We start from the raw sequence: 27,871 nt of genomic DNA on the forward strand, positions 1-27,871 counted from the left end.
AGAGCCACCCATCCTGGCCATCCCCTTCCCCCATCCTTGCAGCCCTCTGACTGGCCTGAAAGATCCTGGGGGTGACCCTTTAGGGAGACAGAGCGTTCTCAGAACATGGCAGGAGGGAGGGGGGTGTTCATGGCCTGAGGAGGACATTTGTTCTCTCTGCACTGTCCCCTGGTCACTCCTCAAACCCACCTTCTTAAAGGGGAGCCAGTGGTCACTGTCTGGCACCTAATTCATCTGTTGATCTTTCCGTTGCTCAAGCACAAAGCAAGGTCTGGGAAGGAGATTGTTGTGAAAAGTACGGTAACCAGCAGTAAGTGGGTGGGACAGAGCCCTGCCTGCATGGGCCAGGTTGCAGGCCGGTAGCAGAGCAGGTAGAACCGAGCTGCTCCCTGGCCTCCACAGGATGGAGCTCCCAGGGCCTGTCCCACAAGGTGCTAAATGGTTTTCAGCACAGGGATTCGGAAGCGAGCTCTGTTGCTTAGCAGGTGTGACATCTCGGGCAAGTTCCTTATCATCCTGTCTCTTTCCTTGTCTGTTAAAGACAAGATCCGAGGGCTATTTAAGCACCTACCATTTATAGATGTGGTCAGAATGAAACAATCTGCCGTTGGGACTTTGGACTTTGGCACATTGAAACATGTGCCGTTGGGAACAGTCTGCCATTCCTGAAATCTGCCTGTGTGTGCCCTGTTCCCTCCCCTTGACAGACAAGTCTGTACCTTATTTCTGTATCCCCTGGTGTGCCTGCCTGGCACAGGGCTCAAAATCTTTTTTGAGTTAAGTGTATAGTACACCTTAACCTGTGTGGTGTGTATGTGAATGCAGGTGTAGCTACAGATGACGGAGATCCGAGCTTTCCTGAGCCACAACCCCACCCTGGCACAGCTTCATCCCTCTGTGCAGTCAGGCTGTCTCTGGCAGGATGGAGGCCTGACCCAACCTTGGGGAGCCGGAGGACATGTCAGGTCCCAGAGCTGCACGTGGTCCAGCTGAGATGAGGCCGGACTGCACGGCTAAGGATGACTGTAAAGGAGGGTCTCCCGCAGGGCTGCCTAGTGGGTCCAGTTGGCTGCCTTGTCCTGGGCACAGGGCCCCTGACTGGCCGCACTACAGCCTGGCCCTGGCCCGAGCACCCCAGCCAGGCCCTCCCTCTGTGTCAGTCCCGGCTGCCCCCACCCTGGCAGGCGCACAGAAGCAGCTTTTCGTCTTCATATTATTCTGCTTCATGCACTTGAAAAATGAAAGTTCTCCCTCTCCTCTTCACCAGGCATACATATTTCATACGGTCATTAGACGGTGGCAGTAAAGGACTCACAAATCTTCCCTGGTCAGCATCGGCGGCCTGGGCAGGCAGCAAGAGGCCCCCCGGGAAGGAGGTCACCGTGGGAACCAGGCTGTGCTCAGCCCACTCGGGGAGGGAGTGGGGACTCGGAGGGGTGGTAGAGGCCAGTGTCAGCCTAGAGACAGAAGACAGTCCCGTCTTATCCCCAGGGGCTCATCACCTAATTTCCCTGAGCCTCACCGTGAAGGGGACTGGATGGGGGACCTCAGGGGCCCTCCCCACTCTAGCAGGCCAAGTGCAGTTCCATAGGACACACCCATGTGAAGGGCTTCCCCCAGGGTCCTGATGTGACCTTCAGGGGCAGGAAACGCCCACTCTGCTGACCCCCTCTGCGCCTCTGGGCCTCGCCCCTCCTTTTCCCTGTCCTCTTTGCCCCTCCATTTTCCTTAGAATCCTCTCTTCTCGCCTTTGCCCCCATCTCTTCACTTCTCCCTTCTTGCTAGAATTGATTCACTCATTTTCCAAGCATTTGTGAAGCACTTGCTGGGTGCTGGCACCATCTAGGCTAGGAGGTGAGCCCGGCAGACGCGGCTCTGCCCCTCTTGCTTCCCAAGACCCTTTTCTTTGATAAATGAGAATGCTGAGGCCCCAGGGGATTGCTCTTTGGTCACATAATGACCTCAGCTATTAACGCTGACCTGGAAGTGGGGTCTCTATATTACACTGACCGCTCGCCAAAGGGCTTGATGGCATCTGATCGTCTCCTCCCCAGACCAGGCTACAGTTATTGTAGCCTGTAATACCATACATGTGGTTGATTGCTGGTGGAACCGGAGGGGCTTATGGGCACCTCCCCCACTTCTCTGGCCCCTGAAAGGTGAGATGATAGGTGGGCTTATGATGAGGGGTTGTGTTCTTCTCTCTCCTGGAATAACCAGGCACTTCTCCGTCTGAGAACAGGTTCTCTTCTTGGTTTAGAAGCAAGAACACATTGAGGTGAAGGGTGTGGCAAGCTGATTCTGGGTTCAGATCCTAACTCTGCCACTTTTTGAGCTGAGAAGCCTCGAATAAGCTGTTTACCCTTTCTGTGCCTCAGTTTCCCCATCTGTAAACTGGGGGGTAGTACTAATAACAGCACCTACCAAGCATGCTGCAGCCAGTGGGGCTGCAAAGAGTCAGACATGACCGAGCGACTGAACAGCAGCAACACAGAGTCGTTATGAAGATGAAACACATGACAAGCTCGAGGAGCTGGTAAAGGAATTGTCGAGTGTCTCAGGCACAGGGGAGGGTCTGCCGGGGAGTCAGTCTTGGGTTGGAGGATGGGTTGCGTGGCTTGGCATTGATGTTTCCACTTATTTGCCCTGCGTGCCCTGGGAACCTGGGATGTGCTCAGAGCCTGGCCAGGGCAGCGGGAGGACAGAGGCCCAGAGTCTGCTGAGCACAGTGGCGATATTACGTGGAAATTGGATACAGAAGGCCGTCCTACAAAGCAGGCTGCCCACAGCCCCTGGAGATGGCTTCCTTCTGGGTAACCAAGCCTTCTGGAAAACTAAGATTTTAACCCTTTGAGTATAAACACATTTTTTTCCATTTAAATCATTTGGAATAGAAATATATCGTTTATTTCTCTGCCTTCCTGAACTGAACATACTGAACACAAATGAGCATTTTTTTTGAAAATTCAGGTTTATCATAAAGCACACAGAAGTAACAGATTTCACAGAACCTAAGAATTGTAAAAGGAATCTCAAAAAAGTATTTAGTACCAAGGTATTGAGTGAGAGAGAAATAGGGAGATACTGATAAATGGATACAAACGTTCAGTTTTAAGATGAGTAAGGTCTGGGGATCTAATGCATAACGTGGTGGCTGTAGTAGATAACAGTGTGTTGTACAATTGAAATTTGCTGAGAGAGTAGAATTTAAGTGTTCTCACCAAACAGGGGGAAAAAAGGGAAATCTGTAAGGTTATAGGTAGTTAATTAACTCAATAATGGGAATCCTTTCCATTGTTGGTTATACCTCAATGTAATATCAGGGCTTCCCTGATGGCTCAGATGGTAAAGGATCTGCCTGCAATGCAGGAAACTTGGGTTTGATCCCTGGGTCAGGAAGATCCCCTGGAGAAGGGAATGGCTACCCACTCCAGTATTCTTGCCTGAAGAATTCCATGGGCAGAGGAGCCTGGAAGGCTATAATCCATGGGATCGCAAAGAGTCAGACATGATTGAGTGACTAACACTTTCACACTATCACATATTATCATAACTTATGTGTAATGAAGTTATAAAATAATTTTCATTAATTACATCTCAGAACTAAAAAATAAATGTACTGAATATATTCAGTTGATATATTCAGTAAAATATATTGAAACAAATTTTTAGCAACAGAACCTTTATCCAACTGTGATCTTATCAAGACGCTATGAGTGAAAAACAGATGACCCCAAGGTCAGCCCAAGGCCTTTCTCTCCTGGTGTTGGTGTCGGGAAGCAGTTTGCCCGGCTCTAGGGCCGTGGCCTGGGAGGGAGCAGAGGCCACAGTGCCTGGTATGGAGCACATGTTTACTAAGGAACTGCTGAATAAACACTTGAATGGTGTCACTTCGTCTGTACTGTGGATGTAACCACACCAGGGGCGATGCAGAAGCCCAGAAATCCCAACCACAAAAGCCAGACCTCCATTGTAACTACCATCGTCCTGAGAAGGGAGGGGATGGTGAGGGTCGGGTGGCCTAAAGAGAGGAACCCTGGACTCAGAGTAGGGAATCCCAGCTACTGCCCAGCTATGCTTGAACCTCCTGATGACCTAGAGTGGTGGCAAGGTTACACTGGACCTCACTGTGGTCTGGGCCTGTTTTATAATCTGTGTGATGGGTAGAAATGTGTATCTTTTTCCTCATGCTGTGACAGTTGTGAGGATAAAATGAGTAATAATAAACATGGGTGGCCCTTGACAATATAAAGTGTTTGATAGCAGTGTAGGCTGGCAGTGGTCACCATTATTGCCATCATCATTAGGCATAAGGCATGTCACTCTCCCTTGAATCTCTTTTGACTGTCAGCGACAGAAATCAACTTGGACCAGCCTGGATAAGACAGATCTTGGGCTCACAAACCAAACTGAGGTGGGAAGGGGTGTCAGGTTCAGGACTCTAGAATTACCAGGACCAGCCCTTCTTTTCATCCTCTCTCACATCCAGCAGCTCCCAGTTTACCATCGCTCCAGCTTCACTACCCCAGAGGACAGTTCTTATCCCCAGCAGCAATAAGAATCCCAGGGAAGGATTCTGACCACAGGCCCCAGCTGTGGTCAAGGACCACTCCCTGAGGTCATGGGCAGAGCAGCCCCTACTCAGACTACTTGTTCGAGCAGAGTCAGATGCCAAAGAAGATGGCTGGGGGGTTGGGCAGCAGACTGCTTCCAGCAGAAGAGGTTGCCAACCAGATAACAGTCTGCCCCATGCGTGTAGTGGATTAATTCCCAGGGTTAAAGAAGGGGGAACACCAGAAATCTCCCCACAGGGCCTCCCTCTCTGGGTAGCACATCTGCCTTGGAGGTTTGGGTGGCTGGAGGAGAGTCACTGAAGGAAGCCACCAGATGGTTGAACCCACCATCACTTCTGAGATATTTTGCTAACCTACAAGTTGTGACCCCACGCCTCTGGTCCAGGGTCTCTCTCCACAGGTCCAAGCCCTGTGAGCATCTGCAGAGAATGTCTGACATGAGTCCAGAAGGGTGGTTTCCCAAAGTTACGAATCTAGGGAGAAGACCAGTCCTTTGGAACTGTGCACTCCAGTATTAAATCTCCATTTGTGATGCTGAAAACCTTATTAAACCACATGGCTCTAGAAAATTCTGCCTGAGCCTGGGGAACCATATAGGGGAAGCGTGGATTCACTGTGGACATTTCCTGGTGCCACTGGAGCCTCAGCTGGCTCAGGCAGTAATGACTTCTTGTTCTTACCGTTTCAGGCAACAGACAATGATGTGGGCACCTTTGGGGAGGTCAACTACTTCTTCAGCGATGACCCTGACCGGTGAGCACCCCCCCAACCCCCCACAGTGGCCCGCTGCCACTCACCTGGCCCAGGACACTTGTACCCAGAAGAAGAGCTGTGCCCCTGTGGCCAGGGAACTGGGCTGGGGGTCAGAACTCATGGGCACTGATGCTGGTTTGACCCTGGTTGTGATACAGTGTTCTTCACATCCCCAAAACTCTCTGGGGCATAGTTTCTCTGACCCCCAAAAATAGATTTTAGTTTGGGGAATGAAAAAGCTTTTTTTTTCTTTTACTTTCTTTTTTTTTTTTTTATAATTTGCCTAATATCTTTATTTTGCAAGGAGGACATTTAAGCCAATGGAGAAAAATAACCATTTTAACAAACTTTTTCCTCTCCTTTCCTTCTGTTGTTGAAAAATGAAAATCAAATAACAGATTTTCCCTTTTGCTTTAGTTTCTAAAAATCTTAGAGTGCAATTGTACACACATTTTTTTTTAAGTCTTCAATACTTTGTTTTAATTTAATTTTCATCTTATATTGGGGTACAGTTGCTGAGCTTCCCTGTTGGTTCAGATGGTAAAGATTCTGCCTGCAATGCTGGAGACCCAGTCCCTTGGTTGGGAAGATCTCCTGGAGAAGGAAATGGCAACCCACTCCAGTATTCTTGCCTGGAGAATCCCACGGACAGAAGAACCTGGCGGGTTACAGTCCGTGGGGTCACAAAGAGTCGGACATGACTGAGCAACTAACACATACATAGCTGATTTACAATGTGTTAGATTCAGATGTACAGTGGAGTGATTCAGTTATACAAATACATATACCCATTCTTTGTCAGATTCCTTTCCCGTATAGGTTATCATAGAATATTGAGTAGAGTTCCTTGTGCTATGCAATAGGTCCTTGTTGATTTTACCTACAGTGGTTTGTATGTGTTAATCCCAAACACCTAATTTATCCTTTCCTCTACCTTTCCCCTTTGGTTACCACAAGTATGTTTTTGAAGCCAGTGAGTCTGTTTCTATTTTGTAAAGAAGTTTATTTGTATCATCTTTATATTCCATATATAAGTGATATCACATGATATTTGTCTTTCTCTGACTTACTTTACTTAGATAATCTTTAAGTCCTGCCGCAAATGGCATTATTGCAGTCTCTGTAATGGCTGAATAGCATTCCATTGTATATGTGTACCGCATCTTCTTTATCCATTCCTCTATCAGAGGACTTTTAGGTTGCTTCTATGTCTTGGCTATTGTAAATAGTTCTGCAGTGAACATTGAGGTGCTTGTATCTTTTGAATTATGGTTTCTCTGGATATGTAGCCAGAAGTAGGATTGCCGGATCATATGTTAGCTCAATTTTTAGTTTTTTAAGGAACATGCATTCTATTCTCCATAATAGTTGTACCAATTTACATTCCCACCAACAAAGGTTTTATTTTCTCCACACCCTCTCCAGCATTGTTTATAGACTTTTTGATGATAGCCATGCTGACTGCTGTGAGGTGATACCTCACTGTGGTTTTGATTTGCATTTCTCTAATAATTAGTGATGTTGAGCATCTTTTCATGTGCTGTTTGGCCATCTGTATGTCCTCTTTGGATAAAGGTCTATTTAGATCTGCCCATTTTTTAATTGGGTGGTTTGAGGTTTTGTTGTTTTTTTTTAATTGAGCTACATGAGCTGTTTGTAGATTTTGGCAATTGATCCCTTGTCAGTCACTTCCTTTGCAAATATTTTCCCCCGTTCTGTGGGTTGTCTTTTCGTTTTGTTTACAGTTTCCTTTACTGTGCAAAAGCTCTTAAGTTTAATTAGATTCCATTTGTTTATTTCTGTTTTTATTTTCATTACTGTAATGTGGATCCGAAAACGTTGCTATGCTGTATATCAAAGGGTATTCTGCCTACATTCTCTTCTTAGAGTTTTATAGTGTCCAACCTTACATTTAGGTCTTTAATCCATTTTGAATTAATTTTTGCATGCAATATTAGAGAATGTTCTAAATTCATTCTTTTACAAGTAATATCCAGTTTTCCAAGAACCATTGTTGAAGAGACTGTCTTTTATCTGTTGTATATTTTTGCATACTTTGTCACAGATTAATTGACCATTGGTGCATGGATTTATTTCCAGACTTTCTAGCCTGTTCCATTGATATATATTTCTGATTTTGTGCGAATACCATACTCTTTTGATTACTGTAGTTTTGTAGAAGAGTCTGAAGTCAAGGAAGCTGATTCCTGCAGCTCCATTTTACTTTCTCAGGATTACTTTGGTTATTCGGGGTCTTTTGTGTCACCATACAACTTTAAAACATTTTTGTTCTAGTTTTGTTGGGGGGGGGGGGGGAAGCATTGGTAATTTGATAGGGATTGCATTGAATTTGTAGATTGCCTTGTATAGGATAGTCAAAATTAATTCTCCAAATGCAAGAATGTGATATATCTTTCCCTCTGTTTGTGTCATCTTTGATTTTTTTCATCAACATCTTATAGTTTTTAGAGTACAGATCTTTTGCTTCTTTAGTAGGTTTATTCCTATTTTATCCATTTTGATCTGATAGTAAATGAGATTGTTTCCTTAGTTTTTCTTTCTGATCTTTTGTTGTTAGTGTATAGAAATGTACTCGTGTATAGATTTCTCTGTATTAATCTAGTATATAGATTTCTCTGTATTAATTTTATGTCTTGCAACTTTGCTAAATTCATTGATGAGCTCTAAAAGTTTTCTGGTGGAATCTTTTATTATCACATCATCTGCAAAGAGTGACAGTTTTGCTTCTTTTCCAGTTTGGATTCCTTTTATTTCTTCTTGTTCTCTGATTGCTGTGGCTAGGACTTCAAAAACTGTTGAATAAGAGTTAGGAGAGTGGACGTCCTTGTCTTTTCCTAATCTTAGAGGAAATGCTTTCAGCTTTTCACCAGTGAGTACGATGTTAGCTGTGGGTTTGTCATATATGGCCTTTATTATGTTGCGGTCGGTGCCCTCTCAGCCCACTTTCTGGAGAGTTTTATCATAGATGATTGTTGAATTTTATCAAAAGCTTTTTCTGTGTATATTGAGATGATTGTAAGATTTTTATTCTTCAGTTTGTTAATGTGGCGTATCACACTGATTGATTTGCAGATACTGAAAAGTCCTAGCATCTGTAGACATAACTCCCATTTGATCATGGTGTATAATCCTTTTAATGTAGTGTTGGATTCAGTTTGCTAGTATTTTCTTGAAGATTTTTGAATCCGTGTTGTTCTTCAGTTATATCTGGCTGTAATTTTCCCTTTTTTGATATCTTTTTGTGGCTTTGGGATCAGGGTGATGGTGGCTTCATGGAATGAGCTTGGGAGTTGTCCTTCCTCTGCAATTTTTCAGGAGAGTTTCAGAAGGATAAGTGGTTAACTCTTCTCTAAATGCTTGATAGAATTTGCTTGTGAAGACATCTGGTCCTGGACTTTTGTTTGCTGGACATTTTTAAATCAGTTTCAATTTCAATACTTGTGATTTGTCTGTTCCTATTTTCTGTTTCTTCCTGGTTCAGTTTTGGGAGATAGTACCTTTCTAAGAATTTGTCCATGTCTTCTGGGTTGTCCATTTTATTGGCATGTAGTTGCTTGATGTGCTCTCTTATGATCCTTTGCATTTCTGTGGTGTCAGTTGTAACTTCTTTTCATTTCTGATTTTATTGATTTGAGCTCTCTCCCTTTTTTTTTTGACGAGTCTGGCTAAAGGTTTACCAGTTTTGCTTTGTTTATCTTTCCAGAAAACCAGATTTTAGTTTCATTGTTCTTTTCTATTATTTTCTTTGTCTCTATATTTTTTATATTTCTGCTCTGATCTTTATGATTTCTTTCCTTCTCACTTTGGGTTTTGTTTGTTCTCTCTCTAGTTGCTTTAGGTGTGAGGTTGGGTTGTTTATTTGAGATTTGTCTTGTTTCTTGAGGTGAGAGTGTATTGCCACAAACTTGTCTCTTAGAACTGTTTTTGCTGCATCCCATTGGTTTTGAATTGTGTTTTTGTTGTCAGTCTCTAGGGATTTTTGAAAATTTTCACTTTAATTTCTTCAGTGATCCATCGGTTGTTTACTAACATATTGTTTAGCCTCCACGTGTTTGTGTTTTTACAGGGTTTTTTTTTTTTTTTTTTCTGTAGTTGATTACTAATCTCATAGCATTGTGGTCTAAAAAGATGCTTAATATGTTTTTACCTTTCTTAAATTTAGTGAGGCTTTCTTTGTGGCCCAGCCTGGGATCTATCCTAGAGAATGTTCCAATGTGCACTTGAGAAGAAAATGTATTCTGCTCACTTTGATGGAATTTTCTATAAATATCAAATAAATGCATGTAGTCAACTGTGTCATTTAAGGTCTATGTTTGTCCCCTTATTGATTTTCTGTCTGGTTGACCCGTCCACTGATGTAAGTGGAGTGTTAAAGTCCCCCACTATTATTGTGTTTCTGTCGATTTCCTCTCTTATGGCCGTTAGCATTTGGCTTATATACTGAGGTTCTCCTATGCTGGGTGCATATATATTTACCATTGTTATATCTTCTTCTTGAATTAATCCCTTGATCGTTATGTAGTGTCCTTCTTTGTCTGTTATAGCAGTCTTCATTTTAAAGTCTCTTTTGTCTGATGTCAGTATTGCTACTCCAGCTGTCTTTTGATTTTCATTTGCATGGAATACCTTTCTCCATCCTTCCAGTTTCAGTCTGTCTCTGTTCCTAGATCTGAAGTGGGCCTCTTTTAGAGAGCATGTGTGCATGCCGAGTTGCTTCAGTCATTTCCAGCTGTTGTGACCCCATGGACCATAGCCCACCAGGCTAATGTGTCCATGGGATTCTCCAGGCCAGAATTCTGGAGTGGGTTGCCATTTCCTCCTCCAAGATAGCATATATATGGGTCTCTTTTTAGTATCCATTCAACCAGTCTATGTCTTTGGGTTGGAACATTTAGTCAATTTACATTTAAGGTAATCTTTGATAATTACGTTCTCATTGCCATTTGGTTGGTTGATTGGGATTTGTTTCTGTAGGTTTTTTTGTTCCCTTCCTCATTTGTTCTCTTTTGTGATTTGATGACTATCCTTAGTTTCGTGTTTGGATTACTTTCTTTTGTGTGTTGTAGATCTTTCTATTGTGGATTTTTGGTTTGTGGTTACTGTGAGGTTTTGATGCAGCAATCTATGTATAAACAAGAGTGTTTAAAGTTTCTGGTCTCTTAATGTCAAATGCGTTCCCAGTGTCTTGCATTTGTCCTCTTGTCTTCTCGAGCTCGCTGGTTTCGATACCGTGTTTGTCTGTGGGTGATTTCCTACTTTTGCTCTGTGTTTGTCTCTACTGCTGAGCTTTCACATTTATAATTTTCTTGTCTCTAATTATGGCCTTTTCTTCTCCACCCAGAGAGGTTCCGTTAGAATTTGTCATATAGCTGGTTTGGTGGTGCTGAATTCTTTTAGCTTTTGCTTATCTGTAAAGCTTTTGATTTATCCATTGAATATGAATGAAAGCCTTACTGGGTAGAATATTCTTAGTTGTAGATTTATCCCTCTCATCATTTTAACTATATCATGCCACTCCCTTCTGGCCTGCAGAGTTTCTGCTGAAAAATCAGCTGATAATCTAATGGGTATTCCCTTATAATTTTTTTTCCTCTGGCTACTTTTAGTATTTTTTCTCTGTCTTTACTTTTTGTCAGTTTAATTACTATGTGTCTTGACGTGTTCCTCCTTGGTCTTATCCTATATGGAACTCTGCATGTCCTGAATGTGAGTGTTTCCTTTCCCACGTTAGGGAAGTTTTTGGCTATAATCTCTTCAAATATTTTCTCAGCCCTTTCTCTCTCTTCGTCTGGGACCCCTAAAATCCAAATGTTGGTGTGTTTAATGTTGTCCCTGAGGTCTCTGAAACTGTCCTCATTTCTTTTCATTCTTTTTTCTTTATTCTCTTCTACTGCAGTGATTTCCATCACTCTATCTTACACCTCTCTTACTATTCTTCTGCCTCATTTATTTTCCTATTGATTCTTTCTAGTGTATTTTTCATTCCAGTTACTGTATTGTTCAACTCTGTTCTTTAGTACTTCTAGGTCTTTCTTAAGCATATCTTGTGTCTTCTGGCTCTTTGCTTCCATTCTTTTTCCAAGGTCTTGGGGATCATCTTTGGTATCATTATTCTGAATTCTGTTTCAGAAAGATTGCCTATCTCTACTTTACTTAGTTGGTCTTCCAGAGTTTTGTCTTGTTCTTTCATATGGAACATGTTCCTCTGCCATCTCATTTTGTCTAACTTTCTCTGTTTGTGACCTTTTTCTTCAGGCTGCAGGATTGTAAGCTTCTTTTGCTGCTGGTGTCTGCCCCTTGTGGGTGAGGTTGATCCAGAGGCTTGTGGAGACTTCCTGGTGGGAAAGACTGGTGCTTGCCCACTGGTTGGTACAGCTGAGTCTCATCCCTCTGATGGGCAGGACCATGTGAAAGACTGTGTTTAGAGGTGGCTGTGGGATCAGGATAGCTTTAGGCAGCCTGTCTGCTGATGAATTGGGCTGTGTTCCCATCCTGTTGGTTGTTTGACCTGAGGTGTCCCAGCACTGGAGCCTGCAGGCTGTTAGATAGGTAGGGCTAGGTCTTCGTGCCAAAATGGTGTCTTTCAGGAGAGTTCATGCCAATGAATATTCCCTGAGGCTTCTACCTCTGGTGTCCTTGCCTCCACTGTGAGCCAGAGCCGACCTCCATCTCCCCAGGAGATCCTCCAAGACCCCCAAGTAGGTCCGGCCCAGGCTTCTTTGTCCAGGGTCCCAGTGCACAGGAAACTTTGTGTGCACCCTCCGAGAGTGGAGTCTCTGTTTCCCCTTGTCCCATGGAACTCCTGTACTCAAGCCCCATGGCCTTCAAAGCCAACTGCTCTGAGAGCTCCTCCTGATGCCATACCTCCAGGTTGGGAAGCCTGGTGTGGTGCTCAGGACTCTCACTCTTGTGGGAGTATAATTATTTTATGCAATATAATTGTTTTCCAGTTTGTGAGTCACCTTCCCAGTAGGTATGGGATTTAGTTACATCATGAAAGCACCCCTACTACCAGTGTGTTGTGGCTTCTACATTACTTTGGATGTAAAGTATCTTTTTTAATGCTGCTAAAGTCGCCTCAATCATGTCTGACTCTTTGCAACCCTATGGACTATAGCCAGCCAGGCTCCTCCATCCATGGGAATTCTCCAGGCAAGAATACTGGAGTGGGTTGCCATGCCGTTCTCCAGGGGATCTTCCCAACCCAGGGATTAAACCCAGGTCTCCTGCATTGCAGGCAGATTCTTTATCACTGAGCCACCATGGAAGCCCTCTTTTTTTTTTTTTTTTAGTAGGTTGAGTCTTTTTTTTTGATGGTGATTGTTCAGCAGTTAGTTATGATTTTTGGTGTTTTCCTGAAAGGATGTGAACTCATTTCTTCTACTCCACCATCTTTGGGAATAAATTCCTTGGGACCTCAGATGGTAAAGAATCTACCTGCAATGCAGGAGACCACGGTTCGATTCCTGGGTCAAGAATCCTTTGGGGAAGGGATAGGCTACCCACTCCAGTATTCTTGAGCTTCCCTGGTGGCTCAGATGGTAAAGAATCTGCCTGCAATTTGGGAGTCCTGCGTTCAGTCCCTGGTTTGGGAAGATCCTCTGGTGAAGGGAATGATTACCCACTCAAGTGTTCTGGTCTGGAGAATTCCTTGGATAGAAGAGCCTGGAGGAACTACAGTCCATGGGATTGCAAAGAGTCGGACACAACTGAGCGACTTTCACTGTCACTTCGGAAACACTGCTGACATTACACCAGCAGCAACAGCAGTGGCTGTATTTAGGAAGCCCTCACTATTCGTCAGGCTCTTTTTCAAGTGCTTTGCCGGTGTGATGTGATGTAATCCTCACAACTAAATGCTGCAGGAACTTGGTGCTAAGCTCTCTTATTATCCCCACTTTACAGATGGGGAAACTATAGCCCAGAGAGGCTGTGTTACTTGCCCAGAGGCACTTGGCTGATAAGTGCCAGAGCCAGGACTCAGCATTTGGTCTTCATCACCAGGGTACACAGCCTACAGCAGGAAGTTGCTCTCAAAGTGCCTCGACCATTAGGTGGGTGGGTGAGCTCACCCCTGACCTGTGCCAGCTTTGCTCTGTCACCCACCAAGGTTCTGAGCCATCTCTTTCCCTTGTCTTCAGTTAAACTGAGCCAAGGTGAAGCCCTCTTATTTTCTACATGATCGAAAGCCAGGTTGAATTCAGAAAGCATGTCTGTTTCTGAAAACGAAGTGTCTGATACATCTGGAAGCCCAACATAATGAGTAAGACAGTCGCTGTCAGCTTGGATTACTGGTCCCAGTTCCATATAAATGACCAGGAGACAGAGACTGTTAGGTGTACCTAACAATCCTCAGCTACTCTCCAGATGAAAGGAAGGAACCAAGAGTAGGGCCAGTGCACAGGATGCCCCTGTCCCTTGGGACACCCAGGTTCATGTGGCCTTGTTCTGATCATCTTGGATTTGTCTCATCTTTTCCCGTCTTCTGGGCTTAGGACTTTCCTGGTCTCAAAGCCAGGACCTCACAGGCTTGGTGGCTGGCAGCTGTGGACAAGCTCAGAGGAGGTTCCTGAGGAAATGTTTAGAGGAGGAAGATGGAAGGATGGTGTCACTGGATCTTACTGCTCCCTGGGAGACATTAGCCAACCACTTACTCAAGGCTCGGTCCCTCGAGTGGAAGACATGCTCCCAAGAGAGGACCAGCCACCCCTCCCCTTGCTGGAGGCTTTGCTGCCTTTTCAAAGCATTTTGGTGCAAAACTACCTGGATGGAAGGATTTCTTTTTTAATTTCCCCAATATATGTTATTTTTTTTGAGGTACAATTGCATGTAATATTACATTCAGGTGTTCAACCTAGTCATTCAATATATGTTGCAAAATGATCACTGCAGTAAGTCTAGTTAACATCCATCACTGCACATAGTTACAATTTTTTCCTGTGATAAGGCGTCTACTCTCAGCAACTTTCACATGTGTAATACAGTATTATTAAGGATTGTGACCATGCTGTGTATTACATCCTCATGACATTTAGAGGTTTGTACTTGGTGACCCCCTTTACTTGTTATTCCCATCCACCCCTGCAATATACCCTACCTCTAGCAACCACCAATGTTTTCTGTGTTTAGGAACTCTGTGTTTATTGTTGGCTTCCCTGGTAGCTAAGACAGTAAAGAATCCCCCTGCCAATGCAGGAGACATACTCATAGGTGAGTTTGATCCCTGAGTCAGGAAGATTCCCTGGAGAAGGAAATGGCAACCCACTCCAGTATTCTTGCCTGAGAAATCCCATGGACAGAGGAGCCTGGCGGGCTACAGTCCATCGAGTCACAAGAGTCGGACACGACTGAGCGACTCTTTGTTTTAGATTGCATGTATAAGTGAGATAATATGATATTTGTCTTTCACTTTTTTATTTCATACTGCCCTTACTTAGCATACTGCCCTTAGGAGCCCTCTTCATGTCACAGATGGCAGGATTTCCTTCTTTTATGGCTGAATAATATTGTGTGTGTTATACACACACCACATTTTCTTTATCCGTCATTCTTTGATGGACACTTACATTGTTTCCATACCTTGACAGTTGTGAATAATGCTGCAGTGAACGTGGGTTGCAGATATCTTTTCAAGTTAGTGTTTTTGTTTTTTTTAGATAAATGCCCAGTGGTGGGATTGCTGAATCATATGGTAGCTCTGTTTTTAGTTTTTTAGGAACCTCCATACTGTTTTCTATAGTGGCTTCCCTAATTTATATTCCCACCAACAGTTCACAAGGGTTCCCTTTTTTTCACATTTTTGCCAACACTTGTTACATCTTGGGGTTTTTTTTTGGTGATTGCCGTTCTGACAGGTGTGAGGTAATATCTGACTGTATTTTGATTTGCAGTTCCCTGATGATTAGTGATTTGAGCATCTTTTTGTGTGCCTGTTGGCCATTTGTATACCTCCTTTGGAAAAATAACTACACAAAGCCTCTGCCCATTTTTAAATTAGTTTGGTTTTCTGTTGTGGTTTTTTTTCTTTTTTTGCTGTTGAGTTATATGAGATCTTTACATGCATATTTTGGATATGAATGCTTTGTCAAATACATGATTTGCAAAAATCTTCTAGTTTGTATGTTGTCTTTTGATTTTGTTGGTGGCTTCTTTTGCTCTCACAAGCATTTTAGTTTAATGTAGTCCCACTTGTTTGTTTATTATTTTGTTGCCTTTGCTGTCTGTGTCAAGCCAAAAAGTCATCCTTACCTTTCCTTCTAGTTTTGTGGTTTTGAGTCTCTCGTAGAAGTTTTTAACCTATTTTGAATTGATTTTGTACATGGTGTAAAATAGTAGCCTGGTTTAATTCTTCCTGTGTTTCTTTTTTAATTTAATTTTTATTTTATACTGTAGTATAGTTGCTTATAATATTCTGTTAGTTTCAGATGTACAGCAAAGTGATTCCATTATACAAAAAAAATATATATATATATATATATATATATATATCCATTCCTTTTCAGATTCTTTTCTCATATAGTTTATTACAGAATATTGAGTAGACTTCCCTGGGCTAAACAGTAGGTTCTTGTTGATTTTCTGTTTCATATATAGTAGTGTATATATGTTAATCCCCAACTCCAATTTATCCCTTCCCTCACCCCCTGCCTTTCCCCTTTAGTAACTATAAGTTTCTTTTCTAAGTCTGTGAGTCTGCTTCTGTTTTGTAAATAAATTCATTTGTAATTTTTTTAGATTCCAAGTACGTGATATCATATGATATTTGTCTTTCTCTGTTTGATTTGTTCATTTGTGTGATAATCTCTAGGCCCATCCATGTTGCTGCAAATGGCATGATTGCTTTCTTTTTAACAGCTGAATAATATCCCATCATACATATGTACCACATCTTCTTTATCCATTCCTCTATCAAAGGACATTTAAGTTGCTTCCATTCCTTGGCTACTATAAATAGTGCTGCAGTGAACACTGCGGTGCATGTATGTTCTCAAATTATGGTTTTCTCCATGTATATATCCAAGAGTGGAATTGCTGGATCATATGGCAGCTCTATTTTTAGTTTTTTAAGGAAACTCCATAGAGTTCTCCATAGTAATTGTACCAATTTAGATTCCCACCAACAGTGTAAAAATGTTCCCTTTTCTCCACACCTTCTCCAGCATTTATTGTTTGTAGACTTTTTGAGGATAGCCATTCTGACTGGTGTGAGGTGATATCTCATTGTAGTTTTGGTTTGCATTTCTCTGATAATTATCAGTGTTAAGCGTTTATTCATGTGCCTCTTGGCCATCTGTATGTCTTCCTTGGAGAAATGTTTATTTGGATCTTATCAGTTCAGTTCAGTTCAGTCTCTCAGTCGTGTCCGACTCTTTGCGACCCCATGAACTGCATGCAGCACGCCAGGCCTCCCTGTCCATCACCAACTCCCGGAGTTCACTCACACTCATGTCCATCGAGTCAGCGATGCCATCCAGCCATCTCATCCTCTGTCGTCCCCTTCTCCTCCTGCCCCCAATCCCTCCCAGCATCAGAGTCTTTTCCAATGAGTCAGCTCTTCGCATGAGGTGGCCAAAGTACTGGAGTTTCAGCTTCAGCATCATTCCCTCCAAAGAAATCCCAGGGCTGCTCTCCTTCAGAATGGACTGGTTGGATCTCCTTGCAGTCCAAGGGACTCTCAGGAGTCTTCTCCAACACCACATTTCAAAAGCATCAATTCTTCAGTGCTCAGCCTTCTTCACAGTCCAACTCTCACATCCATACATGACCACAGGAGAAACCATAGCCTTAACTAGACGGACCTTTGTTGGCAAAGTAATGCTTTTGAATATGCTATCTAGGTTGGTCATAACTTTCCTTCCAAGGAGTAGACGTCTTTTGATTTCATGGCTGCAGTCACCATCTGCAGTGATTTTGGAGCCCCAAAAAATAAATTCTGACACCGTTTCCACTGTTTCCCCATCTATTTCCCATGAAATGATGGAACGGGATGCCATGATCTTCGTTTTCTGAATATTGAGCTTTAAGCCAACTTTTTCACTCTCCTCTTTCACTTTCATCAAGAGGCTTTTGAGTTCCTCTTCACTTTCTGCCATAAGGGTGGTGTCATCTGCATATCTGAGGTTATTGATATTTCTCCCAGCAATCTTGATTCCAGCTTGTGTTTCTTCCAGTCCAGCGTTTCTCATGATGTACTCTGCATATAAGTTAAATAAGCAGGGTGACAATATACAGCCTTAACGTACTCCTTTTCCTATTTGGAACCAGTCTGTTGCTCCATGTCCAGTTCTAACTGTTGCTTCCTGACCTGCATACAGATTTCTCAAGAGGCAGGTCAGGTGGTCTGATAGTCCCATCTCTTTCAGAATTTTTCACAGTTTATTGTGATCCACACAGTCAAAGGCTCTGGCATAGTCAATAAAGCAGAAATAGATGTTTTTCTGGAACTCTTGCTTTTTCCATGATCCAGCAAATGTTGGCAATTTTTTCTCGGGTTCCTCTGCCTTTTCTAAAACCAGCTTGAACATCAGGAAGCTCACGGTTCACATATTTTTGAAGCCTGGCTTGGAGAATTTTGAGCATTACTTTACTAGTGTGTGAGATGAGTGCAATTGTGTGGTAGTTTGAGCATTCTTTGGCATTGCCTTTCTTTGGGATTGGAATGAAAACTGACCTTTTCCAGTCCTGTGGCCACTGCTGAGTTTTCCAAATTTGCTGGCATATTGAGTGCAGCACTTTCACAGCATCATCTTTCAGGATTTGGAATAGCTCAACTGGAATTCCATCACCTCCACTAGCTTTGTTCGTAGTGATGCTTTCTAAGGCCCACTTGACTTCACATTCCAGGATGTCTGGCTCTAGGTGAGTGATCACACCATCATGATTATCTGGGTTGTGAAGATCTTTTTTGTACAGTTCTTCTGTGTATTCTTGCCACCTCTTCTTAATATCTTCTGCTTCTGTTAGGTCCATATCATTTCTGTCCTTTATCGAGCCCATCTTTGCATGAAATGTTCCCTTGGTATCTCTAATTTTCTTGAAGAGATCCCTAGTCTTTCCCATTCTGTTGTTTTCCTCTATTTCTTTGCACTGATCGCTAAGGAAGGCTTTCTTATCTCTTCTTGCTATTCTTTGGAACTCTGCATTCAGATGCTTATATTTTTCCTTTTCTCCTTTGCTTTTAGCTTCTCTTCTTTTCACAGCTATTTGTAAGGCCTCCCCAGACAGCCATTTTGCTTTTCTGCATTTCTTTTCCATGGGGATGGTCTTGATCCCTGTCTCCTGTACAATGTCATGAACCTCATTCCATAGTTCATCAGGCACTCTTATCTATCAGATCTAGGCCCTTAAATCTATTTCTCACTTCCACTGTATAATCATAAGGGATTTGATTTAGGTCATATCTGAATGGTCTAGTGATTTTCCCTACTTTGTTCAATTTAAGTCTGAATTTGGTAATAAGGAGTTCATGATCTGAGCCACAGTCAGCTCCCGGTCTCATTTTTGTTGACTGTATAGAGCTTCTCCATCTTTGGCTGCAAAGAACATAATCAATCTGATTTCAGTGTTGACCATCTGGTGATGTCCATGTGTAGAGTCTTCTCTTGTGTTGTTGGAAGAGGGTGTTTGCTATGACCAGTGCATTTTCTTGGCAAAACTCTATTAGTCTTTGCCCTGCTTCATTCCGTATACCAAGGCCAAATTTGCCTGTTACTCCAGGTGTTTCTTGACCTCCTACTTTTGCATTCCAATCCCCTCTAATGAAAAGGACATCTTTTTTGGGTGTTAGTTCTAAAAGGTCTTGTAGGTTTTCATAGAACCGTTCAACTTCAGCTTCTTCAGCGTTACTGGTTGGGGCATAGATTTGGATTACTGTGACATTGAATGGGTCTTATGGAAAAACCCAAACAAACTTTTTTGGCCAACCTGATAGATGTTGGAGATTAATCCCTTGTCAGTTACATTGTTTGCAAATATTTTTCCCATATCCTGCATTCTCACACTTGCTTAGTTTTGATACCATATTTGTGTGTGGATGATTTCTTACCTTTTTCTGTATATTTGTCTTTACTGGTGAGTTTTCACATTCATGAGTTTTTTGTTTCTAGTTTAGACCTTTTCTGCCTAGAGAATTCCTTTAGAATTTGTTGTAAAATGTTGGTGCTGAATTCTCTGAGCTTTTACTTGTCTGTAAAGCTTCTGGTTTCTGCCTTAAATCTGAAGGAGAGCCTTGCTGGGTAAAGTATTCTTGGTTGTGGGTGCTTCTCTTTCAACTTTAAGTGTATTGTGCCACTCCCCCTGGCCTGTAGAATTGCTCCTGAGCAATCAGCTGATAAACTCATGAGAGTCCCTTTTATGTTATTTGTTCCTTTTCTCTTGTTACTTTAAATATTTTTTGTCAATTTAATTACTAATGTCACAGCATCTTTCTCTTTGGGTTTAAAGACTCCCAAAGAGCCCCTCTTCGGAACTCTTTGTGCTTCCTAGACTTGGGTGCCTGTTTCTTTCCCCATGTTAAAGAAACTTGCAGCTACTGTCTCTTCAAATATTTCTCAGGTCCTTTCTCTCTCTCTCTTCTCCTCTGGGACCCCTATCATGCAAATGTTGATGCATTTAATGTTGTCCCAGAGGTCTCTTAGACTGTCTTAATTTCTTTTTCATCTTTTTCCTTTCTTCTGTTCTGTGGCAGTGATTCCTGCCATTCTGTCTTCCATATTATCTGCATTCTGCCTCATTTGTTCTGCCATTGATCCCTTCTAGTGTGTTTTTCATTTCAGATATTTTACTGTTCATCTCTTTGTTCGTTCTTTAGTTCTCCTAGGTCTTTGTTAAAGACATTTCCTATGTCTTCTTGATTTGTGGCTCCATTATTTTCCTGAGAGCTAGGAACATCTTTGCTATCATTACTCTGAGTTCTTTTTTGGGTAGATTGCCTATCTCCTGTTTACTTAGTTGTTTTTCTAGGATTTTATCTGTTACCTTCATCTGGGACACATTCTTCTGCTGGCTCGTTTTGTCTAACTTTCTGTGATTGTGGTTTCTATTCTACAGACTGCAGGGTTGTAGTTCTTCTTCTGCTTTCTGCCCTCCCGTTGGACGAGGCTGGCTGAGAGGCTTGTGCAGACTTGCTGACGGGAGCAAGTGGTTCCCCACTGGCAGGTGGGGCTGGGTCTTGTCCTTCTGGTGGACAGAGACGTGTCAGGGGGTGTGTTCAGTGAGCAGCTGTGCGGGACCTGAGAAAATATTTAAACAGATAATAGCTGCACGCTTCTTTAACACTGCTGAGAGTCAAGAAGACTTCCGGCAGCCTGTATGCTAACAGGCGGGGCTGTGTCCCCACACTGTTGCCTGTTTGGTTTGGGGTGTCCCAGCCCTGGAGCCTGCAGGCTTTTGTTGGGGCCAGGCCTTAATGAGAAAATGGCTGCCTCCAAGAGGGCTCCCAGTGAGTGCTCCCCGGAACTGCTGCCTCCAGTGTCTTTGTGCGTTAAGCCATAGTCGCTCCACCTTCACAGTAGGCCCTCCAGTACCAGCGGGCAGTTGTGGCCCAGGCTCTTCTGTGAGCACTACTCTTTTCCTGGGTCCTGGTGGACATACTTCATGTGTGGAGTTTCTGTTTCCCCCAGTCCTTTGGATTTCTGCAGTCAAACCCTGATGGCCTTCAAAACCAAATTCTCTGGGGCCTCTCTTCCCATCACCAAGCTCCTAGGCTGGAGAGCCTGACACGGGGCTCAGAACGTTCACTCCTAGGGGAGAACTGCTATGATATAATTGTTTTCCAGTGGGTCACCCACCCAGCAGGCATAGGATGTGATTTTATCACAGTGCATCCCTCCTACTATCTTGTCGTGACTTCTTCTTTGTGTTTGGATCTAGGATATCCTTTTTGATAGGTTCCAGATTCTTGTTGTTGATGGTTGTTCATCAGTTAATTGTGATTTTAGTGTTTTTGTAAGAAGAGGTAAGGTCACATCCTTCTACTCCATCATCATATCTTCCAAAAAGAACTTTTTTTTTCCTTGTGCTTCATCTAGCTTCACTTGCTATGTATAGGGTACCTCAGACAGAGGCCTCCACCCAGCACTTCAGACCAGAGTTCGTCTGATCTGTGTGTCTGCTTTTATGCCAATACCATACTGTTTTGGTTCCTGTAACTTTGTAATATAGTTTGAAATCAGGGAGTGTGATGGCTCTAGCTTTGTTTTATTTTCTCAAGATTAGGTTGGCTCTGTTATGGTTCCACACAAATTTTAGGATTATTGTTCCATTTCTGTGGAAAGTGCCATTGGAATTTTGATAGAGATTGCGTTGAATCTGCAGATTGCTTTAAGTACTATGGACATTTTAGCCATATTAATTCTTTCAATCCATGAGCATGGAATATCTTTTTATTTGTCTTTTTTAGTCTCTCTCATCAATGTCATATTTTTCAGTGTATAGGTTTTCACCTCTTTGGTTAAATGTATTCCTAGGTAGTATTTTACTGTGGTTTTTTTGTGTGTGTATGTGTGTGCAATTGTAAGCGGGACTTTTTTCCTAATTTTTCTTCCTGATAGTTCATTATTAGTATGAAGAAACAGAACAGACTTTTGTATATTGATTTTGTATCCTGCAGCTTTACCACATTCCTTTGATTTTAACCTTTTTTTTTTTTTTTTTGGTGGAGTGATTTGGGTTTTCTACATATAACATGATGTCATCTGTCAATAGTGAAAGTTTTACTTCTCTTCTGATTTGAATGCCCTCTTTTTTCTTGCTTAATTGTTGTAGCTAGGACTTCTAGTTCTATGTTGAATGAAAGTGATAAGAATGGGCATCATTATCTTGTCCCTGATCTTAGAGAAAAAACTTTCAGATTTTCAGCATTGAGTATAATGTTCGCTGTGAGCTTGTCACATATGGCTTTTATTATCTTGAGGTACTTTTCCTCTATATCCATTTTGTTGACAGTTGTTATCATAAATGTATACCAGATTTTGCCACATGCTTATTCTGTGTTTTTTAAGATGGTTTATTCATTATTTTCAGCTAGTCTGGGTCTTCATTGCTGCACACAGGCTTTCTCTCGTTGTGAGCAGGAGCTGCTCTTCATTGTGGTGTGTGGGCTTCTTGTTGCAGTGGCTTCTCTTGTTGCAGAGCGTGGGCTCTAGGGGCACAGGCTGCAGTAGTTACAGAGTGTGGGCTCAGTAGTTGTGCTTCACCGCCTCTAAAGCACTGGCTTGGTAGTTGTGGCACATGGGCTCAGTTGCTACACAGCATGTGGGATATTCCCAGAGCAGGGATTGGACCTACGTCTCCTACATTGACAGGTGGATTGTTAACCACTAGGCCACCAGGGAAGCCCTTACTCTGTGTTTAGTGAGATGATCATATGATACAATCTTTTGCTGTGTTAGTGTCACACGTCATGTTGATTTGCAGATGCTGACCCATCTTTGCATCCCTGGAATAAATCCCACTTGATCGTGGTGTATGGTCCTCTTAACGTTCTGTTGGGTTTGATCTGTAATGTTTTCTGAGGTTTTTGCGTCTTTGTTCATCGGGATAGTGGCCTGTCATTTTCTTGTCTTGTCCTTATCTGGTTTTGGTGTCAGGGTAAAGCTGGACTCATAAAATGAGTTTGGAAGTATTCCTTACTCTTCTCTCTTGGGAGAGAGTTTGAGAAGGATTGGAATTGATTGTTCTTCAAATTTTTGATGGAGTTCACTAGTGAATCCACCTGGTCTTGGACTTTTGTTTGGGAGATATTCTTGACTATTGGGTTTATCTCCTTATCAGTAACCAGTGTGTTCAGACTTTCTATTTCTTCATGATTTAATCTTGATAGTCTGTGTGTTTCTAGGAATTTATCCATTTCTTCTAGATTGTTTGGTTTGTTGGCATATGATTTTTTTTGCTGCTGCTGCTAAGTCACTTCAGTCGTGTCTGACTCTGCGACCCCATAGATGGCAGCCCACCAGGCTCCTCCGTCCCTGGGATTCTCCAGGCAAGAACACTGGAGTGGGTTGCCATTTCCTTCTCCAGTGCATGAAAGTGAAAAGTGAAAGGGAAGTCGCTCAGTCGTGTCCGACTCTTTGCAACCCCATGGACTGCAGCCTACCAGGCTCCTCTGCCCATGGGATTTTCCAGGCGAGAGTACTGAAGTGGGGTGCCATTGCCTTCTCCGTGATTTTTCTTAGTAGTCACTAATAATCTTTTGTACTTCTGTGGTATCAGTTTTAAGAATTTCTGACCACTGCAGTTCCTTAACATCTAAATATCTCCAGTAGGCAGAAACTCTTGTCCACAGCAAGAGGAGCATAATTCTGCCCAAGTTTCCTCATTGATTAAATCAACATACTCCTGCCCTTTCAGTACCTGACCATCATTCATCTCTCATGTGGTCCTGATCCCTGCCCACCACCTCCTGTTAAACATAGCTGCTCTTCTTATTTAGGGAAAATGACAAGGCAAATTTCAGACTTTGTTAATGTCTCTCTGTTAATCACCTTGGGCAAGGACAGGCTGGTAAACGCAGGCCCTTATCCACAAACCGCTTTAAACCAGGGTGTCCTTTCCCTTCCTCCTCCCGGCCTGACACAGGTTCTCTCTGGACAAGGACACAGGACTCATTGTGCTGATTGCCAGACTGGACTACGAGCTCATCCAGCGCTTCACCTTGACGGTCATTGCCCGGGACGGGGGCGGTGAGGAGACCACAGGCCGGGTCAGGATCAACGTGTTGGATGTCAATGACAACGTGCCCACCTTCCAGAAGGATGCCTATGTGGGCGCCCTGAGAGAGAACGAGCCTTCCGTCACACAGCTGGTGCGACTCCGGGTAAGATACCGGGGTGCCATTTGATCTGTTTCCCTTGTCCTTCTCTCTCTCTGCCGTCTCCTTGACTACCCCTTTGTAGAGCCACTGCAAGAAGTGCTGACACCCACCCACGAGGGATTCTGCTCAGATCAGGGGTCACATTCTCCATCTGTGTCAGGCCCACCTCTGAGCATCACTTTGCATCCCTGGTTACTGGGTAAGACTAGTGTCTGCTTTGGCTTAGACTTTAGGTCTCCAGTCACCACCCTGCACCTCCCTTGGTGAGTGCCAAGCAGTTCTTTGTGTAAAGCCCCCCATCCAAACCCTTTAGTGATAGCCTACAGTCAGGTACCGCTGTCGCTGGAAGGAGCCAGAGACCATGGACACAACCCAGTTCACGGAAGGGGAAATAGGAAGGGAGAGGCAGGCCCAGTGAATTAGTAGAGAGCCAGGACCAGAACTTGGGGCTCCATGCTTCAGGCCTCCTCCTGCAGTGAGTCCCTCCACCATACGCCAGTGACCTGTAATCAGAAACTTCTTAACATCTCATGCCCCTTCCTCACTCTGCCAACCCAGAGTGACAGGACCCAGAGCCTCCAATAAGAACTTACTTCTGAAGGAGGCAGGGATAAGGGCAAGGTGGAAGAGGTGGGCATGGGGGACACACAGAAGGCACAACCACGTGCCCACCCAGTATGGCCATGGCTCCGCAGTGGACCCTGCCCACCTCCCTGCCCAGCTCCTCTTACACACAGACCGGAGGGAGGCCCCTGGAGGCTCCTAGGGTCAGAGACATTTGGGAAGAGCTAATTAATGCAGCCACACCAGAGACAGTCAAGGAGGAGGAGGATACCTGACCCCATTCCAAGTATCTTCTCTCCTTGCATCCATCCATCTCAACCTGCATTTATTAGACATCTGCTGGGTGCCAAACACTGGGCTGAACTCTAAGTATCAGTTGCAGTCAAGAAATGAAGTTCCTTCTCACATGGAGCTGACAGTCTGAACAAGGAAGGCAGAAAGTAGACAGGCTATAATCAGGAAGGAGACGAATGGGGTGTCCAGCACAGGACCTAACCCAGTCCAGTGGTCAGGGAAGGCCTCCGTACATAGGAAGGTCCAGTTGGGACTAGGGGTCTAGGTGATGGTCATGCCAGGTGTGGTAGAGACCCTTTTCATCCTCTGGATAAGGCCTAGACTTCCTCTGTTCCCTCTAGGCCTTCAGCCTGCCCTCTAGGTTCTCCAGGATACCTCCACACCCCTACATCATGTGTGTCTGCTGGGAGCCAGAGGGTAGCCTTCAACTTGGGGACAAGGAGAGCCTGGATTACCCAGAGAAGGGTGCTCAGAGAGAGTCCAGCCCTTCTTTCCTTCCACCCTCTTCTGGCCCCAGCATCACTGAAAGCTCATGGGCTCTGTTCACCGTCTTCCTTCCAGGCAACGGATGAAGACTCGCCTCCCAACAACCAGATCACCTACAGCATCGTCAATGCCTCTGCCTTCGGCAGCTACTTCGACATCAGTGTGTATGAAGGCTATGGTGGTACGTGCGGGAGTGAGGGCTCGGCCTGGGGAGGAGGGTCGACAGGTGGGAACAGGGCTGCACTTCACACCTGTCTCAGGAGGGGGCCCTTCTGCCTCCCAGACACCCTGGGCCACTTGGGGAGCTGCCCCACAGCTCCTGTCGGCTGGAGCAGCATGTGGTATGGGGTCACCTTTTCATAGGCTCAAGATCTGTGTCTCTGATCAGCCAGATCTTTGGATCTTAGTTTTGTGGCCAGCTGGGCTTCTTAAGTTACCACCGTGTGTGAGGTCTTTGTTAAGAAAAGGTGTCTGGGCAGATCTGTGGTGTGTGGGGGGCGCGGGTTGGGGGAGGCTTATTAGCCAAGCTTCTCCATCATTTGGGTATGCTGTGGCTACTGCCCAGCCCTTCCTGGAAGTGGCCTTTCCCTTTCCCTGCCATACTCTGGAACTTGCCCTACCTGCCCCACTGTGGGTCCTGATCCCAGGAGCCCAGGAAGGAAATAGCAGCAACAACCTCAAGCTCCAAGATCCCAAGAGACCACTTGTTTTTCTTCCGAGCCCCAGAGACAGAGGGCGATTTGCCAAAGTCACACAGCAGAACTGTCCGGGCAGGCCCTTGTGATCGGGCTCTTGGCTGCCTTCAGCACCTGCCTCCCCACCAGAGTCCAGCTGCTGAGAACCACTTGCACTCGCACCTGACGGGGCCACTTCTGTGATTTGCAGAGTCTGCTCCTTCCACTGGGAAAGCCCTTCCTCCCCACCCCTTTGCCCTGCTTCCCTTTTACCTCTGGCTAGCTTTAAGATCATTTGGATGTCCTCTCCTCCGCAAAGCTTCCCTAATGCTGGAAGATGAGCTCAGTGTCCCCAAGACAGAGCAGATGGGCACTGGGTGACTCTGAGTGTGGGACTCACTCCTCCTCCTACCCCACAGTTGTGTCAGAGACATGGACCTGCAGACGCTGCATCCTGGCTCAGGATGCTACAGCCTAAGGGCCTCTGTAAGATCTGTGCCCGCTTTTAAAAGCTGAGCAGTCCCACACCTCTGCCACCCTCACACCTCACCACCTTCTCAGCAAGAAGAACCACCCTTGGGCTTTATATTACTAAAGTGGTAATTGTGTTTGTTTCCCAAATAGAAAGTGGCAGTTTAATATTGTGGGTAATGCCTTTGCAGACTGCCTATGCCCCCACTCCCAAGCCAGTATGTCTTCCTTCCCAAAACTGAAAATGAATGGCTTAGCATGAAAGGAAAAGGTGAGAGTCCAGGCATGTGCAGTGTGTCTCTGGGGAAGACACTGAACCTCTCTGAGCCTGCTTTCCTCATCTGTAAAGTGGGGCTTACCTTACCACCAAAATAGTTGCCAGCTGCTGGACTCAAGAGTGGGCCTGGCACAGATCAAGTAGTCAGTAAACCTCAGTCAAGTCCATGAGGCTCTGGGAGTTCACAGGCAGAAGGGAAAAACCAGGCCAAGCCAGCCACACCCTGTCTGTCCAAAGGGGAGCCCTGGCCAGATGGGCATGTAAAGTCTGCTTACAGAGGGCCTGGGGCCTGTCCTGTCATTTCAGTGATCAGCGTGAGCCGCCCCCTGGATTATGAACAGATACCCAATGGGCTGATTTATCTGACCGTCATGGCGAAGGACGCTGGCAACCCTCCTCTGAACAGCACTGTCTCTGTCACCATTGAGGTGTTTGTAAGTACCCAGGGGTGCACTGGCCTTGCTATTCTGGGAACTGAGGTGGTGACTGTGCTCCCAGAGTGTTGGAGCCCTGCTAAAACCCTGTGTCCCCACATCCTTGGCTGTCCCCACAGCTCAGAGCATTACTCAGACTGTCCCAAAGGCTGTCCCCTAGCAAACTGCCTCCTCGCTTGGCCAGGGAAGGCACGGGGCACTGGGACCCAAGGATAGCCTGATAGTCCTTCTCTAATTTCATTTCAGAGCCTCGGGACTCCCTCTGGGGTGGAGCAGGAGCTGGGGCTCATGCAGGGAGGTAATGTCCTGTGTTCCTTCATTTATAGCCACATTCCGTGAAGTTCAAGGGAATTCCTGGAAGGTCATCTTCTCTCTTCTATCTCTCTCTGGGCCCCTCTTTCTTCTTCATTTCCTTTTTCCATCCCTCTGAAGATCTAAAGGGGCCTGAAACCAAACCACAGCTTGTCTGACACGAATATCAAGCACACCTTAGTGCTTTCCGTGTCTGAAAT

General features: G+C 44.4%; 1 protein-coding gene across 4 annotated transcripts in view; it reads left to right on the forward strand.

The window, feature by feature from the left end:
* The window catches only part of CDH23 (cadherin related 23), a 436,585-nt gene that overhangs the window by 276,123 nt on the left and 132,591 nt on the right, over positions 1 to 27,871 (forward strand). For all 4 annotated transcript variants that reach the window (XM_027530370.1, XM_027530367.1, XM_027530368.1 and 1 more), the window contains exons 15-18: positions 5,263 to 5,327; positions 23,925 to 24,162; positions 25,579 to 25,684; positions 27,232 to 27,359. In XM_027530370.1, the coding sequence (XP_027386171.1) occupies positions 5,263 to 5,327; positions 23,925 to 24,162; positions 25,579 to 25,684; positions 27,232 to 27,359 (537 nt within the window). The remainder of the gene's footprint in view (positions 1 to 5,262; positions 5,328 to 23,924; positions 24,163 to 25,578; positions 25,685 to 27,231; positions 27,360 to 27,871) is intronic.

The sequence above is a fragment of the Bos indicus x Bos taurus genome, chromosome 28 (assembly GCF_003369695.1).
Source record: "Bos indicus x Bos taurus breed Angus x Brahman F1 hybrid chromosome 28, Bos_hybrid_MaternalHap_v2.0, whole genome shotgun sequence".
Classification (NCBI taxonomy): Eukaryota; Metazoa; Chordata; class Mammalia; order Artiodactyla; family Bovidae; genus Bos; species Bos indicus x Bos taurus.